The following is an 18,111-nucleotide window of genomic DNA, read 5'->3' as shown; positions in this document are numbered from 1 at the left end:
AAACTTGACTTACATAAGAAACCATATCATTTAGCGAGGAGCAATAGAAAATGGGAAATGTAAGACAAATCACTTTTGATACCCCTAACGAACCTCAAGAAAATATGTTTTCCTTTTCTATTAATATTGGTTTCCATACATATTTTTAAACAACTAATGAAATTTGGGTTGGTAAATAATGAACATAAAATGTTAACAAATACTTACTTCTTTCTGTTTTCCATTTACTAGTGTCCATATTTGCAAGCGTGATTAAGGAATCGCATAATCTCTCAATGTCCTTTATCAGTTTAGCTTTAGATTTTCGAACGGTATTTATTATGTTACTGGCAGCATCCATTCTCTCCTAAAGCAGTAATAACATTGTTGAGACGATCTGAAAGGAATACTATCCACAGCAATGAAATATCTATTATTTTGCAAATGTGAAAGATACTTTTTATTTTAAATGTCATACCTATCAAACTCTACTTTATAAGGTTATCAGTGAAGGAAGGAATGGATTGACAATTCAGTCACTCGGAATGTGAATCCATTCCATGTGCAAAGTTGTCAATTGTGATCATTTTGGAGAAAGCAGGAACTGCAGATACTGGAATTTTGAGCGAAACACAAAATGCTGGAGTAACTCAGCAGGTCAGGCAGCATCTATGGCAGACAGGAGTAACACAGCAGGTCAGGCAGCATCTATGGCAGACAGGAGTAACACAGCAGGTCAGGCAGCATCTATGGCAGACAGGAGTAACACAGCAGGTCAGGCAGCATCTATGGCAGACAGGAGTAACTCAGCAGGTCAGGCAGCATCACTGGACGACACGGGAGTCCGCCAGAGATGCTGCTTGACCCACTGAGTTACTCCAACGTTTTGGAGTCAATTTGGTGCATCTGTTACGCCGAGCACTTCATGGACAGCAACATATAGATACTTGATGCACAGCAGTTTATTTATGTGTAGACAGAGAAGGAACAGGTGGTCACCAGGCAGAATAGGAGAAGCAAGCAGGTAGGTACTGGTAAAGGCAATTGTTCCTGGGGGGAGTGACACTGGGAGGAAAGAGAGTGAGAAGTAATAAAGGATTCATGAGTAGTTTACAATTGAAGGGTAATCTGATTCTGATTACTCATCACATTTTACCAACAAACCTGATGTAAGTGTGGCATCTCCTTTTTTGTATGTTTACCCCTCCTCAGTTCTTCAGGTTTCCCTAGAATGTCATCCTTGTTTGCATTGGATAAGGCTAAAATGATAAACAGTGTGTGATGTGGATGATCCAATGAAGTTCTTTCAATTAGCTGTAAGACATTAATAAAACAAAATTATGAGAATACATTGTTATTTATGAAGGAGACAGATAAAAATTCAAGATATTCCACTTAAAAAAAATAGATGTCTTATCCCTTGGTCTTTCTTTTGTATAAACAATTCTATTATCCTTCTTATACCTTCCGATTCCTAACTACCATTCTTCTCCCCAAGAACCTAGTTGTGTCAACCTAATTATGAAAGTTCTCTCACTGATTTTTGGTCTTACTCTCCTGATGAAATTAGAGTTTCAAACATGTAAGCATGACCAAGGGTGACCCACACTGCAATGATCTTTCCAACTTTTAGATTAAATAATCTTATAAAAGCACGTTTGATTATTTAGAAGAGGTATTAGAATAGGTGTTGTATATAGGCCCCTGAATATCAGTTGTGATATCAAACACAGTATGAATAAGGAGGTGCATGTAATAGGGGTAATACAGAAATCAGATCAAAAATACTTCTTCACGAAAACCGAAATTGTGAATGGCTCATGTTGCTCAGCACCCTCATGAACAAGTTACAAATGGAATCATCCAAATAAGAAATAACGAGAGAACTCAGTGCATAAAATTATAAAAATATGCAGAATGTAAGATTATTTCATGCATATGACGGTCAGCAGCAAAATTTGAAACAGTGGGAAGTCCTGAAGAAATAAACAAAACTATGCAAGTACAAGTGTTTTACTTCCTTTGGATTCTGTCACTTTTCTAGTCAAGACCACTGGAGTTTCCAGGGCACCATCCATCAGTGGCAGATGCAGTATGTGCAAAAGCTGTGCAGAACCACAGCTTCCAGCAACAGGTGTACCTATTGTGTTACTCCAAGATGATGGGCCATTCAGTTCTATCCTGGAATATTATGGATTTGCCTTATCAGGGCAACTGCATAATCTGCTGCAGAGTAATTGTGTTTGGAATGTGTATCACATTTTACTAGCAAACCTGATCCAAACTACTCATCTCCTTTTTTATATGTGGGCCATCCGGGAAAATGAGAGTTTCCTGGACAGGACCTACAGTGAGGTAGTCACGCCGAGGATATGGGAAGAACCAAGGTGTGTGACGGAGAGAAAGGGTGGAAATCGTGGAGTGCGGAAGACCCAGGTGGCTGTGCCTAATGAAAACAGGTACGCCCTCTTGGGAACTGTCCAGGGAGACGATGTTTCCAGTCCGAGCGGCGGACACGTCGGTGGCTCCAATCCTATAGATGGGACTCGACTGGCGAGACCGACGTCGGGCAGAGCTCTAGTGGTGGGTGACTCCATTGTCCGAGGAGCGGACAGGAGATTCTGTGGCGGCAGACAAGATGCGAGTATGGTCTGTTGCCTCCCTGGTGCCAGGGTTCAGGATGTCACAAGCCAAATTCTGAACATCCGAGAGAGAGAAGGTGAACAGCCGGCAGTAGTTGTGCACGTAGGCACAAACAACATCGGGAAGAAGAGGAAGGAGGTTCTCCAACATGACTTCAGAGAGTTGGGAAGAAGACTGAAATGCTGGACTTCTAGGGTGGTTATCTCTGGATTGCTTCCAGTACCACGTGCTAGTGAGGACAGGAACAGGGAGATGGGGGATCTGAATGTGTGGCTGAGGGGCTGGTGCAGGGAGCAAGGATTTAGATTTATAGACCACTGGGATCTCTTCTGGGGTAGGGGTGACCTGTACAAAAGGGACAGGTTACACCTTAACTGGAGGGGGACCGACATTCTGGTAGGCAGGTTAGGGCTACACGTGTGGGTTTAAACTAAATAGTAGGGGGGAGGGATTGACAAATTGGGAGTATAAAGATGGAGTTGAAGGGGAAGTGGCTACAGGAAAATTTACAAAAGATTCTCGAATTAATGGGAAGGAAAGCTTGAGAATGGACAACAGAGTAAGGTCAGGGCCAATTGCGAGGGGGAAGTGAATACGGAGGTCAAAGGACTGTATATGAATGCGCAAAGTATAATGAATAAAGTGGACGAGCTTGAGGCTCAGTTAGAAACTGGCAAGTATGATGTTGTGGGAATTACTGAGACATGGCTGCAAGAGGGCCAGGGCTGGGAACTGAATATTCAAGGCTATATCTCCTATCGAAAAGACAGACAGGTGGGCAGAGGGGGTGTGGTTGCCCTGTTGGTGAGGAATGAAATTCAGTCCCTGGCAAGGGGTGACATTGAAACAGGAGATGTGGAGTCAGTATGGATAGAACTAAGGAATTGTAAGGATAAAAATACCCTAATGGGACTAATCCACAGGCCCCCAAACAGTAGCCTGGACATCGGGCGCAAGTTGAATCAGGAATTAAAATTGGCATGTAGTAACAGTAATGCTATGGTTGTTATGGGAGATTTCAACATGCAGGTAGACTGGGAAAATCGGGTTGGTACTGGACCCCAAGAAAGGTACTTTGTAGAGTGCCTTCATGATGGATTCTTTGAACAGCTTGTATTGGAGCCTACCAGGGAGAAGGCAATTCTGGATTTAGTGTTATGTAATGAACCGGATTTGATAAAGGACCTCGAGGTTAATGAGCCATTAGGAGGCAGTGACCATAACATGGTCAGGTTTAATCTACAATTGGAGAGGGAGAAGAGTAGATCGGAGGTGTCAGTGTTGCAGTTGAATAAAGGGGACTATGGGGCCATGAGGGAGAAGCTGGCCAAAGTTGACTGGAAAGATACACTAGCAGGGATGACAGTGGAACAAAAATGTCAGGTGTTTCTAGGAATAATACAGAAGGTGCAGGATCAGTTCATTCCTAGGAGGAAGAAAGATTCTAAGGGGAGAAGGGGACGACCATGGCTGACAAGGGACGTCAGGGACAGTATAAAAATTAAAGCGACAAAGTACAACGTAGCAAAGATGAGCGGGAAGCAAGAGGATTGGGTAATGTTCAAAGAACAACAGAAGATAACCAAAAAGACAATACGGGGAGAAAAGATGAGGTACGAAGGTAAGCTAGCCAAGAATATAAAGCAGGATAGTAAGCTTCTTTAGGAATGTGAAGAGGAAAAAATTAGTTAAGACCAAAGTTGGACCCTTAAAGACCGAAAAAGGTGAATTTATTATGGGGAACAAGGAAATGGCAGATGAGTTGAACAGGTACTTTGGATCTGTCTTCACTAAAGAGGACACAAACAATCTTCCTGATATAGTAGTGGCCAGAGGATCTGGGGTGACAAGAGGAACTGAAGGAAATCCACATTAGGCAGGAAATGGTGTTGGATAGACTGATATGACTGAAGGCTGATAAATCCCCAGGGCCTGATGGTCTGCATCCCAGGGTACTTAAGGAAGTGGCTCTAGAAATCGTGGATGCATTGGTGATAATTTTCCAATGGGATATGGGATCAGGGGATATGGGTAGAAGGCAGGAACGGGGTACTGATTGGGGATAATCAGCCATGATCACATTGAATGGCGGTGCTGGCTCGAAGGGACAAATGGCCTACTCCTGCACCTATTGTCTATTGTCCCCTATTCAATACTTCAGATTTCCATACAATGTAATCTTTGCATTTTTAGATAAGGCCAAAATAAAATAGTATCTGTAAATGTATTAGCAATGTATTAATCTGCCAGAGAGACTAATCACACTCAAAAAGGATTCTGGACTCCCCAGATATATTTTTATTTGGCCACAGAGACGGCACAGTTGTGCAGCTTGTAGAATCATTGCCTCACAGCATCAGAGACCCAGTGTGGAGTTTGCGCATTCTCCCTGTGACCGCGTGGGTAAATTGCCCCTAGTGTGCAGGGACAGGTAAGTGGGATAACATAGAACTCATATGAACAGGTGATTGATGGTTGGCGTGGACTCGGTGGCCTTTAGGGCTGTATCTCCAAATGTATCCATGCTGTATCTCCAAATGTTAAAACAATGCTAAAAAAGATGCATTATGTTGTGCTCATTCAAGACTGGAGTACCTTGTTTAACACTTCATGGAATCTTTGACCTCCTGTCATCTTTGTTCCCATTCGAGCAGCCAGCTGGTACATCAAAGGTAAAAATTTGTAAGATGGAATCTCTTCTACACCTTTCTGTTAAAATAGAAAGCCAAAGAAAGTAGAATTTTATAAAAAACTCTTTCTGCATTACAAGCATGTACATGGACAAATATTATTAATCTAGATTTTGATTCAGACTTTGCTTATATGCTTCAAACAGAGGTTCATATCATTCTATCTTTTACAGAATTAAGTAGTTCAGTTCAGTAGGAGTGTAAGCACATCTTCTGTTCTAACATTTTTTTTTTGTAAGTATCTTATTTTCCTGGAAGGTGAACCAGGGACTAATTAGACCAAATCATAAGAAAGTAATGTGTTGGAAGGAACTGCAGGTGCTGGTTTAAACCAAAGATGGACACAAAAAGCTGTAGTAACTCAGCGAAACAGGCAGCATCTCTGGAGAGAAGGAATGGGTGACTAGACCCTTCAGTTCAGGCTAGACTGAAGAAGGGTCTCGACCCAAAACGACACCCATTCCTTCCCTCTAGAGATGCTGCCTGTCCCATTGAGTTACTCTAGATTTTTCAATCAATCAATCACAATAATACTTTATTAGCCAAGTATGTTTTGCAACATACGAGGAACTTCATTTGCCAAGTCAGTCATACAAATAATAAGCAAAGGAACACACAAAAGCATTTTCACATAAACATCCATCGCAGAGACTCCTCCACATTTCTCTCTGTGACGGAAGGCGAAAAAAAGTTCAATATCTTCCCTTTGCTCTCCTGCGGTCGGGGGCCTCGAGGTTTCTGCTGACAGGATGATGTCTCCCGTAGCCGGCGGTGGGCCCTCCGCGTCGAGGCGATCTGTTCCTGCATCGGGTGGGATATCAGCCCCCCTGCGCCAGACGATTGAACCTCGCGTCGGGGCTGGTCGAACCTTCCACGACGTTGGAGTTCCCAACATCCAAGGCCTTTCCCGAAACTGCGAGCTCCCGATGTAAAGACCGCAGGCCGTGATTGGGGCGATCCCAGGCAAGGGTTCGACTCCGATGTAAGTCGACGCCACGCGGAGGGGCCCAAGGTCAGTCCGAGAAGGCCTCCAGCTCCATCTATGTTAAACCGGAGAATGCGATCCGAAAATGAATCACACCTCTGGCAAGGTAAGAAACTGAAAAAAATGTTTCCTCCGACCCGTCCCCCCCCCCCCCCCCCCCCCCCACCCCACCCTCCCCCCCCACCCCCACATAAACAGACCAGAGAACATTTATACAAACTTTTAACACATTAAAAATTAAAAAAGACGAAAAAACAGATTGTTGAAGGGGCTGTCAATCATACCTTTTGTGTCTATCTTCATAAGAAAGTAAATTTGAATGTAGGTCTGAGGCTGGTTGATCAGTCCAAATGGTTCAACATTTGCTTACCTTTTTGATATTTGTAACTAGTTGTGCAGAGATATTCATATAACCAATAATACTGGCAGTATAATGATGAATAATTACAGCTATATTAACTTTAAATTATTGAACATAATTGCTCAGTAAAATCAATATAAAATGTCTTCATTGAAGGAGTAATGAATTAAATAAAGTGTATTTTCAATTACCAGGCAAGATACTTCCGTCAAAGCTGTCCATGTCACACAGGAAACAAAAGTAAGGTATTGCAAACGCAAGATTAAATTAAAAGCATTTCACATCAACGACCTTTCACAAGAACACCAGAAAATATGATTGCGTCTGATTTATGTTGGACCAAACTCCTTTCTGTGCCACTGGAGTCGCACGAGCTTCATTGGCTCGTCTCCAGCTGGTTCAAAATGCTGCAGCTCGCCTTTTGACCGGAACTCGAAAGAGGGAGCACATTACGCCAATTTTGGCCTCCCTTCACTGGCTCCCAGTGCACTTTCGAGTTCATTTTAAAATTATTTTATTTGTTTTCAAATCGTTGAATGGGCTCGCCCCGCCTTACCTCTCTGAGCTGCTCCACCTATATGCTCCTGCCCGGTGCCTCAGGTCAGCTGATCAGCTGCTCCTTGAGGTACCGAGGTCTAAGCGGAAACTCAGAGGGGATAGAGCCTTTTCTGTTGCTGCTCCGGCACTTTGGAACACCTTGCCATTGCACATCAGACCGGCCCCCTCACTGTCCATCTTCAAATCCTCCCTAAAAACTCATTTTTATTCTCTGGCTTTCGACACTGGCTGAGACATTGCTCCTGTTCTTAGTGCTTTTAATGTCTTTTAATTTTTACTATTTTTAGTCCTTCGTTTTACGGTTTTTAATGGTTTGTAATAACTTTTTGTCCATGAGTTCTCATGTACAGCACTTTGTGGCAACTGCGGTAGTTTAAAGCGCTTTATAAATAAAGTTTATTATTATTATTATTATTGATCATACTTGCCTGTTCCTCAATATATCATATGCTTATCCACCTACCTTTTAAATACTTCTACAAGAACACATATTGGTATTGGTTTAATATTGTCATGTGCACTGAGATAATCTTCTTCTTGCGAATGAAACATAAACCAAAGGAATAGTTAGATCTCAAGCTGGGTGTTGAGCAGCCAGGTTGTTGTCTCTGCGTCAATGTCTGCCAGGCCCTGAGCTCCATTTGGTGGGTGGTAGAACCGGCACCCAGAGATGACATGGTTGACTGTCTGTTGTTCTGCTCCGCATTCACAGGCTGGGCTCTGGCGGAGCCCCCATCTCCACATGTTGTCATTGAAACGCCCAACTCTAGTACGAAGTCTGTTGAGCTTCACCCATGCTCCTCTGGGGAGGTCAGACCCTGGACAGCTTTTTATCTGGTGAAGAGATGTAGCTGTGTAATGGAGATGAGGTTGCCTTCCACTCCAGAGACCACTTGGTGGCTAGCCAGTGTGCTTTTGTCTCAGTTGGCTGGATGGATGCTAGGAGTTGTTTTCCATGTGGAGCAAAGGGGTGACAGGACTTCAGTTGGAGTGGCCTCTGCTCTCTGCTGATAGGCTGATGAGGAGGTGATCTGGGTCCATGGCACGACGAGATAGTGCCAGAGTTGCTGCTTGCCATCGGATCCCTGCAGGCGGAATGTCTGCACGTATAGGGAGCTGCTTGACTGGAGTAGGTTGAAGGCACCCAGTGATGGTTCGCAAGATGCTGTTAAAGCTCGTGTCTACCAGGCTAGTATGTCTACTTCTACCCCATATGGGTGCGCAGTACTCAGCTGGAGCATACACAAGAGCTAAGGCAAAGGTGCGAAGAGTTGCTGGACTGGCTCCCCAACTTGTTCCCAGGCGTCGGATGAGGCTGCTACGTGCCATGACATTGTCGCGGAGACCAGCCAGGTGTTGACGGAATGTAAGCGACCTGTCCAGCTTTACGCCGAGTTAATGAGATAACACTGAGATAATGAAAACCTTCTACACAATCCAGTCAAATCATATCATACATCATATCATATCCTGTCCATGATCCTGATAAGAGATCATTAACCTGAAACACTGACCCTGTTTTTCCCACCATATTATCTGAACTGAACTGCATTTCCAGCATGTTATATTTATATTTTAAACTAGACTAAGTGGGACCCATTGGGTTGGGTCGGGTCTCCGACGCTGGGCTGCTGCTCGGGGCGGGACTGCTGCTTGGGGCGGGGCTGCTTTGCGTCCCTCCGAAAGTCCGGTTGGAAACCTCCGCCGGCCATCCTCAGCTCTACTAAAGTTACAACGGAGCAAGGAAGGGGCAGACCGTCCTGGGGAGTGACGGGGAAAGAGACCTATCCGTGCGGCGCTGGAAGGCAGAAGAAATCGGTCTGCGCACACACGGTTTTTAACATTTCTAAACCTCGCTAACTTTTACGACATTCAACCGATCGGAACGAAACTTGGTGCAATCGCAGCACAGGAGAACGGTGAGTGAACTGGCGAAAAATCGTAGCGCTATCACGAACCATTTGTGCGCAAATAGAATGACCGCCAAACCGAAAGATAACAAGATCAGAGTTTTAGTTATGTAGATAGATATGTAAATATATCTGGTAATATCAACATCCAGAGTGGAGGGTGCCATATGGGGGAGGTTGGGAAAGGGGGACGGTTATGTGTTTACCTAAAATTGGAGATTTAAATGTTCATACTTTTGGGTTGTAAGCTACCCAAGCAGAATACGAGGTATTTTTCCTCCAGTTTGTGTGTGGCTTCACTCTAGTAATGGAGTAGGCCCAAGGCAGAAAGGCCAGAATGCAAATTGTAAGAGGATTTAAAATGGATAGAAACCGGGCGATCCTGAGGCCTTGGCAGACGAAGTTTAAGTGTTTGGCGAAACAGTCGCCGAGTTTACGCCTGGTCTCACTGATGTACAGGTGGCCACTCTGTGCAATTTTACCTAATCTCAGTGCTGATACAAGAACATTCACACACGATAATGTTCAGAAGAGAAAATTGTAGAATATAAATTATAGCAGAGATCTGCAAACTATTTATGATAACCTAGTTGTATCTTCGAGATGAGCAAATATAAAATAAGGAATAGAAATATTACATATTCTGAAAATGATCTTTGTAGCATGAAACAACCTGCCATCAGAGCTCTGCCTAGTCACCAGACATTACCTTCATCATTTCGTTTACTTCTGCAACTCCCGAGTTTTCAAGCCACAAGGAGCAGAGTCTGAAGATGCGCATGTCATGTTCTTCACCACTCTGCAAGCAGTTGATGTAGTTCTGAACGGCTCTACACAGAAACTGCTTACGATCTTCTTGCAATGCACACATCGCTCGTTCATCCAATTCACATTCTCGCTGAACTTTCACCACATATCTAGTCAACAGAATATATTTAGAGTGTTAAATCCATTGAGGAAAGTTAGTTATTTCCAATCTTTCAGTTTTACTTCATGCATTTTATTTTGCCCCAACTGCTTAATATTAAACATGCATAACAGCAAATGCTAGAGAATTACAGCAAAATTTGTGGCTGCTCTTCCCTTTTCAATGGAGAATTCGTGTGCTTATCTGCTACTCAACGTCTGCTTAATGAGCTCAGTTCCCACACTTAGCTTAGAATCGTGATTGATGATTTTATTAGGATCCTTATAGAACCTATCTGACCGAGCACTGTAGGAGGGGAATCCTATGTTTTCATCAATACTTTATCAGCTAATGTGAGTATGGTTTACACTAAATCAGTTAAAATATCTTAATATTACTCTGACGGACAGCTGTGGTTTTAGAAAACTAAACAAACAGTAAACCTACAATTTCTATATGTCATTCAACTTTTTAATAATCTAACAATGAATAATTTAATAATCTAACAACAAAATTAAAGACAAGTGTTGTCCAATGCAATTTTTAGAATATGAATTCATATTACAACACAGAAGAGACCATGCTATTTCACTGGAGAATACAAAATGCTCTAAAGGATAATGGTAAGCAAAACACAGTGGTGGAGGAACTCTGTGGATCAGGCAGCACCTGTGGAGTAATTGAATGGGCCACGTTTTGGGTTGGAACCCTTCTTCAGATTGATTGCAGTGGGGGTGGGGGGGTGTTGTGGGGAGAAAGCTGAAAAAGAGATGAGTGTGGGATAAAGCCTGGTGCTGATAGGTGGATAATGGTAATTCAGTGGTCTGCGCGAGGAGAAGAAGGACGTCTTCGGGCAGCCGCCCTATCGGGTGGCTAGGTCTTGAGCAGCGGCCGGTGGGGTAATGGACGGGCGCGCTCTCTCTCTCTCCCCACTCCCGAGGCTGTCAGGCGGGAGTCGGTGATGCTGGGGGCTGCTATACATGCAGCCCCTGCTGCAGCTGGTGGGGGAGCGATGGCAGACGCGGCCTCTCAGCTCCAGAGGGCAGCTCTGGGCAGGTCCTGCGGGAGAGAAAACGAGGGCCGAGGCTGCTGCGCCGCTGACTGCTGCGGTGGGCCAGGGGTGTGGGCGGGCGACCCTGGCGGCCTGCGATCAGCTAGACCAGGTAGAGGCGCGAATCAAGCGGCCCGACCGCGGCGGCAGGACCCAAGACGGCGTCCGGTTGCCGTACAGTTGATGGCTGCATACATAGCGTTCATTACCGTAGAGCTGGGCTGGGCTGTTGGCTGCAGACATCAGGTCACCACCAATTTGAAATCCAAAATATCCGTTTTGGAACGTCGGGTCACCAGTGTAGAGACACAAACGTCGTGAATAAATGGATTCTTTATTCAGGCATTGTAGGTTAGATATACATGCACGTTTAGTACTCTAACATAATACTCATTGTTGTTGCTGAGAGGGAGTTGCCTCGTGGGGTCGGTTGAGATCCTGCTGAGGTGGCAGGACACTCCCATGAAGAGAGAGGAAGAGGAAGAGAGCGAGAGAGGGAAGGTCGGTTCTTATATACTAGGGCACACCCCTATATCCCGTGACTCCTTCCTGTGACTGCCAGGGATTCGCATAGCAAGAGTGGCCTAACAACTAGGTGCCGCTACAGTACTGTGCTTTCACATAGAAAATCAGAAGTGGCACCATAGAGGCACCTTGCGTTTTACGCAGAGATCATGTTTCTGAAAAGCAGCGCGTAATTCAAAAACATGTCAATTAAACATACTTTCAAACAGGACTAAATTTGAATGCGTTATCTCAAAATAAATTAGGTTCACGTAATAATTAAACCAGCGCGTCATTTCAAAAATGTACAAATCGAACACGTGTAAAATACGAGGTGCCTGTATTGTTAAATCAGCACACAAATTGTTTTCATGACATAAGTTTTCACATCTGTTTACCTGTTGGTCTGAACTTTATGTCCTTGATTAAATGAATTTCTGCTTTGGCATTTTTGAGAAGTGCACGTTTGTTTTTCAAACTCAGACGACTTCATATAATTATCAATACTCTGATACTGTGCATCGGAGAACCGTGCCAACGATAAAAATGCTTCAATTTTCCCATTGTGAACTATGTCCTTATGTTGAATGCTATGAGTCACAGCCTGAATAAACAAAAAGCAATAGTCTAAAACTGTGTAATATTATTGCCATTACATTTGTTTGAAAGTAAAAAGTCCAATGTTTCCCAAATGTGTCAGAACAATACAGAATAACTGGTAATTTACTCCTTACTTTTTCTAAATACATCTGCATGATGGTGCCAGGGCTTTCTAAACATGTTTCTGCCAACCAATTTCCACCACAGTCTCAGACACTCGACATAGAGTGGTACTAATGCTTTGTCATCAGTTCCCTAAGAAGAAAAAAACAGAACAGGTGGAAAATTACTAATGCAACAGGATTCTAAAATAAGACCACAGCTGAATACCGAAGAAAAGATAAAATGATAGGGACTATCAACTTGGCTTAATCATGCATATTCACGTTCTTAAAAATATTTTCAATGCCTACAAAACAAAACTGTGAAAGTAATTTCAAAAGTCATGTAGAGATCTGAATGAGCACGAATGGATTGTAACGCTTCTGCGTTTTTACATCCTGAAAATCCATTGTTAGAGGCAGACTAAGAGAGACTTCTTCAATTCTAATCCAATTGATGTGCACAACAACAGAAAAGGTTGTGTTTCTTTTGATTTTGGAATGGCTTACCTGTTCTCGTCATTGTATTAAAATATATTTTCAATACAACTGACACATTATCCTTCAAATTATGTCATCAGGTATTTATGCATTTACTTTACCCTCAATAAATAATAACAATTTGCCTTAATGTTTTGCTTGCAAGACGAAATATGTTGCAATCACCACAATATTAGATTAGCCAGGTTTTGGTCATCTATCAAGGGTTTATATTTGAGATGGCATTCAAATTTAGGTCTGTTTAAATGTACGTTTAATTTACATGTTTTTGAATTTCGTCCTGCTTTTCAGAAGCATGATCACTTACTTTTACTAATTCTGATTAAACCATTTTGAGTATTTGCGTAATTTGAGCCTAATGAACTTACTCTAGCTTGTCAATCATCTGTTTGAGAATATCAAGAGAAATACTCTGTTCCTGTTTATCCCAAAAGACTTGGGCTTCTTCCAGCTGCCAGGTAGAAACACCAAACCCAACTGGATTGTGCTGTTTGATTTGGAAAATTGCCTTTTCTGCCAACTGGAACCAAACAAACGTTATAAATATGGACAAATTGGAAATCGTGCGTGAAAACAAAATCAGTTCCTTTGTTAATTATTTTGGTACAGTGATAAATGAAGCTCCAAGAAATGCATAGAAATCACATGCTGCTTTTAATTATAAGACTACAGATTAACATCTTAATAACTTAACATTTTGTATCACTTAATGCCCACTATAAAAAATGTCAAAACGAAGCTGAACCTGGGGATTTTTTGCTGCTCTTGCTAATTTTGCCATTTCAAGTAAATGCTCAGTCAGAGCATCTTTAATGAGTTCCTTCCTTTGACCATCCATTTCTTTTTTGATAAGCAGCTCTTGAATGACAGTCCTCATGGTTAAGACAGGCTCCTGGAATGTAAAGTCACTGTCCTTGAGAAGCAGAAGCTGGTGCTGCCATTTTCTGTGTACTGTATTCAAAGCATCATCTGGGTCAGGACTGAAAACAAAGAAATGTCATGTATGAAAATGAAAACATTTAGAATATGATTCTCATTATTTAGAAAGCATTATTTCTTTCTGCCCTCTTTTCGATAAATTTCCTTTATATCCGTTCCAAATCAGCAGATGTTGACTCTTCATTGATCTGTGATTCAACAGGCATTATGCAGCCTAAGTGGCTATTAGTTAAACAGCCAACTATAAGGGGAGGTTATTGAAGTCTGGTGACTGCAGTTAAGTCTAGTACTGTCCTCACCAGTCCTTCAGCCACATACATTGTTTAGTTATTTAAGTAAAAAGTAATTTTAACTACTTGACAAAGACTAATTATAATCCTCAGTATAAATGATGATAAAACATCAGTTCGTTACCTGCAGAGCATGTATCCGATGATTTCTAGTTCTTCCAGTATTTGCAATCTGCATAGTGTGGGGTATAGAGAGTAGACAGACTCCAGGCTTCCTTTGCACAATTCTTCAACTTCTTTAATTCTATCAACACAATAAATTGAAACTCAATTAGTTGGAATGGTTGAAACACAACGTATGAAATATAGTTGAGGTGAGCAATTGTATCAGATATTGGCAGGGTCAAGGTTTTACAGGACTTCTAACGACAAGGAAAATGGAACTTTCTTTATTACGCCAGAAGTAGATAAAATCTGAACAAATCATCTGCAATGAGTGAAACGTTACCTGCAACCTTCAAAACCTCATGGAAGGCAGAGAATTCTTGGTCTTTCAGAGACTGCAAAGCATGGTACACAGATTCATGATACCCAGGTCTCGAACTCCCACCTCTGGGAAAAGACAACAAAAAGTTTCCAATGAAATCATTTTGGAAAACAAAGGAAGGATCAAAGAACATGAACATCGGAAAGGTTGAGCAAAATCCGTAGCATAACATTTGCCTTCCTAATGGCCTCGTTATCTACAGGTTAATTTTTTGTAATTTATGTATAGGGACCCATAATCTGAATGAATATCTGCACTTACAAGTCTCTCTCATGTTAAAACACATTTTGCTCTTCTATTCTTCTTATTGAAGTGGATAGTTTTATACTTACACAAGTATACTCCATCTATATCTTCTTTGTTCATGCATTACAGCACGGAAACAAGCCCTTCAGCCCAACTTATCCATGCCAACCAGGTTATAACTAAGCTAGTTTCATTTGCCTTTGTTTGTATCTGATCACCTCTAAACCTTTCCTATCCACATGGGGAGCATCCACGAGAAAAGCAGTAGCGCACTCGTAATAGACACGCAACTCCAAAATAAAGCAGTGGGCTTAAGAGAATTGTTCATGTAAATCGCTTATTGCGTAAGTCGGGGAGTGCCTGCATTTTGATTGTGATCTGGTTTGAAGTCCAAAATCTGTATTTATAATTAATGCATGTATGATAAGATGACAATTTTACCATAAAAGTGAGCACAATTCAGATTATTGCAGCAGAAAACGTTGTACTTACTTGCTTGGAGGGATATGATCCCACTGCATGTTTCTCCAGGCTGCCTGGAAGCGGATTTCCTGCAGTTCCTCACACCATTCTGTGTTTTCAACTTCAAGCCCCTTTAAATATGTAGTTAGAATATGGCATAGTCCAAAGTTCTGTAAAGCCTTCAATAAACAAGTACAAATTAATCTTGGTTATCATCAAACTGAGCATGTTAAATAGAAAAATTCACGCAGAAAAGCAATGTCCACAAATAGATCGGCATCTTATTAATCAATAGTTGTCAGTTGACGGCACTATCTCAACTCCCTCCATTACTTAGCTTATAATTGTGATATCAACATACAGCAACTGCAACTAACCCCAAGTAGATGTTAGCTATTTTTCACGAGTAGATTATTTTGTTTTCATGGTTTTTGTAATTGAGGAGTGAGTGAGGTGCTACTGTTAATGCATCAAATTGCGTCCCAGATATCTAGTATTCAGCATCAAGGCACATTGTCCCAATTTCGGAGATAGTTGTGGAACACAATAACATAAATGGTGGCTTCATTTTGGAGACAAGAATTTTGACTTTATTTTTATAGTGCTCAGCTGTGTGTGTAACTTGTCAAGTAGTTACAAACTCCCGCTGATTCAATAAAATTTAAGCAATGGAAGTCGTCTATTATGAAAAAAAATTGTTTGCATGTTATCCAGTCAAATCATACAAAGTATGAATACAATCAAACCACACATAAGCAACAGGAAGTGCAGAGAAAAAAATACCAGAAGTGGAAGGGCCACAATTGGCACAATTGATCACTTCCCTCAGGAAGGCGACTCCGGACTGTCAAAGCTGCCAAAGCCAGCCATAAAAACAGCTTTTTTCCCCCATGAGTAGTAGCTCTACTCAATAACCAAAAATCTGCAGCCTCCTTTTGCTCTGGTATTTTATTTAATTCACATGTTTAATCAATGATGTTTTATTATTAATGTTTAATGTTTTATGTATCATTCTTAACTGTCACTGTATGTCATGTCACTTGTGGGCGGAGCACCAAGGCAAATTCCTTGTATGTGAATACTTGGCCAATAAACTTATTCATTCATTCATTCACAATGAGAAAGCATGGGTGACGTTTCGGGTCGAGACCCTTCTTCAGATTGAAGAAAGATATAATAAATGCACGCCTTTCTTTTCTCATCAGGTTTTTTTTGAACTCTGAGCTTTTATCTTTGACGCTAATGAGGAAGAAACCAAAGGAGCAACTGGGCTGAAATTGTTTTGCTCCCAATTGCTAATGATTATTGAATAAATAATTATGAGATTATTCTTATTTAATTTTCATTATTTAGGTTGCTGGTTGAGTACTACAGTAATGGCATGACTAAATCAAAAAGAATATTCTTTCAGGCTCATTCACCTCACCACAAATACAATGCAACGCACCAGTAAATCAAGATAACATTTTGTAATGTTAAGGGCCTGTCCCATTAGGGCGTCATTTGCGCCTCATTTACGCGATATCATTTACCCGTCGTGACGAGCACGTGATGCGCGCATGGCGAGGCATGGTGGCGTAGGCAGTTACGCGCGGCACCCCAGGATTTTGGGATTCACAAAATCTTCGAGCGCCACCTGCGTGACGCGCAAATGACGCCCAAGTGGGACAGGCCCTTTACTCCTTCAGTGATATCTGTAGCACATGAGGATTGCAGGCAAGTAGCTGGGCATTTAAAAAGCTGCCAGAAATAGTGAAAATACCCAATACCATAGAATGGACTGCCATGGAAATGTTCCCTAACATATTCCGCAGATTTACTGAACGAAAACAGTGCAGATCACTTTCTGATTTTCCATCATCTAAACTAGGCAATTATCATGGTTATAGTTACATAGTGCATGTTTAATACTAGTGTTAAGACCCATATGAAAATAAACTACCTGGACAATACCAGCTTGGCGTGTAGAGACAGGAAGATTCATTTCAATGTCATATTTACAAGAGCCTTGTCCCACTGCACTTCATGCTCATATGTTCGAACTCTGTTACATTGAAAAACAAATATTAACGTTAATAACATCTAAAGAATTAGGATTGGTTGCAAATGAAATTAAATATTAGCGGGCATTTTTGTGCAAGAATATCTCTTGTATATTGTCTGAAACTAGTTTCTTGGAAATATTACATTTACCTGTGCACATGATAAATATTTGCAGATGTGCATCTTAAGTTCAGTTATACGAATACCAACTCCCATTTTGAAGCTCTAGAAATACTGAGCAAAACATGATCGATTAAGAAAATGGTATTCCCCATAGTCTCACAATCTATTCCAATCCTGCTTACTCCATATCGTTAGAGATTCACCTTTTTTAAATATCTAATTATCTATGTTCCACTGCATAATTATATTTTCTATCCAATCACCTTTAGTAAGTAATTTCTTTCTCATGTCCTTGCAGTTACCATCTGATGCTCTTGTTGGGTCATGGCAGGGAAATTGAAATATGTTGTCCTGGGGCCACCCTTCAATGGACAATCCTGGGATAACATGGTCTAAATAGTACAATATTAAGTCCAGGCATGTACTTGACTTACGTTCATCTTTGGACCTCCATGCACTGTACTGAGAGCTAACACGCTGCAGCTTGACCTCAGTGACCTGTGCTTGGTCCCTGACACTGCCCCCCCTCCCCTGCATACTCAAACTCTCCTCTGACATTGGTCCTGATCTTCCTATCAATGTACTGCTGCTTCCCAATTCCAGGACCTACTTTCCCAACGTGCTATATTTCATCCTAACCATTCCAACTACCAAGTGTTGGTCTCTTTCTTTCAATACACACTGCCCGATTCTGCTTATCTTCCAAGATCAAATGACTGTCTCAGATTCCC

The 18,111-nt window shown here is 41.8% G+C and overlaps 1 protein-coding gene across 1 annotated transcript in view; it reads right to left on the bottom strand.

Moving 5' to 3' along the window:
- The window catches only part of atm (ATM serine/threonine kinase), a 183,993-nt gene that overhangs the window by 22,817 nt on the left and 143,065 nt on the right, over positions 1-18,111 (bottom strand). The window contains 15 exon segments of the mRNA XM_033023432.1: positions 208-346; positions 1,144-1,293; positions 5,218-5,331; positions 9,836-10,043; positions 11,987-12,192; positions 12,323-12,388; positions 12,390-12,443; positions 12,686-12,734; positions 13,159-13,310; positions 13,536-13,770; positions 14,144-14,263; positions 14,416-14,571; positions 15,245-15,393; positions 17,157-17,212; positions 17,215-17,258. Coding sequence (XP_032879323.1) covers positions 208-346; positions 1,144-1,293; positions 5,218-5,331; positions 9,836-10,043; positions 11,987-12,192; positions 12,323-12,388; positions 12,390-12,443; positions 12,686-12,734; positions 13,159-13,310; positions 13,536-13,770; positions 14,144-14,263; positions 14,416-14,571; positions 15,245-15,393; positions 17,157-17,212; positions 17,215-17,258 — 1,898 coding nt within the window.

This window comes from Amblyraja radiata, chromosome 6, assembly GCF_010909765.2.
Source record: "Amblyraja radiata isolate CabotCenter1 chromosome 6, sAmbRad1.1.pri, whole genome shotgun sequence".
NCBI classification, from domain to species: domain Eukaryota; kingdom Metazoa; phylum Chordata; class Chondrichthyes; order Rajiformes; family Rajidae; genus Amblyraja; species Amblyraja radiata.
The sequence above is the reverse complement of the archived record's forward strand: the minus strand, read 5'-3'. Positions and strand labels throughout refer to the sequence as shown.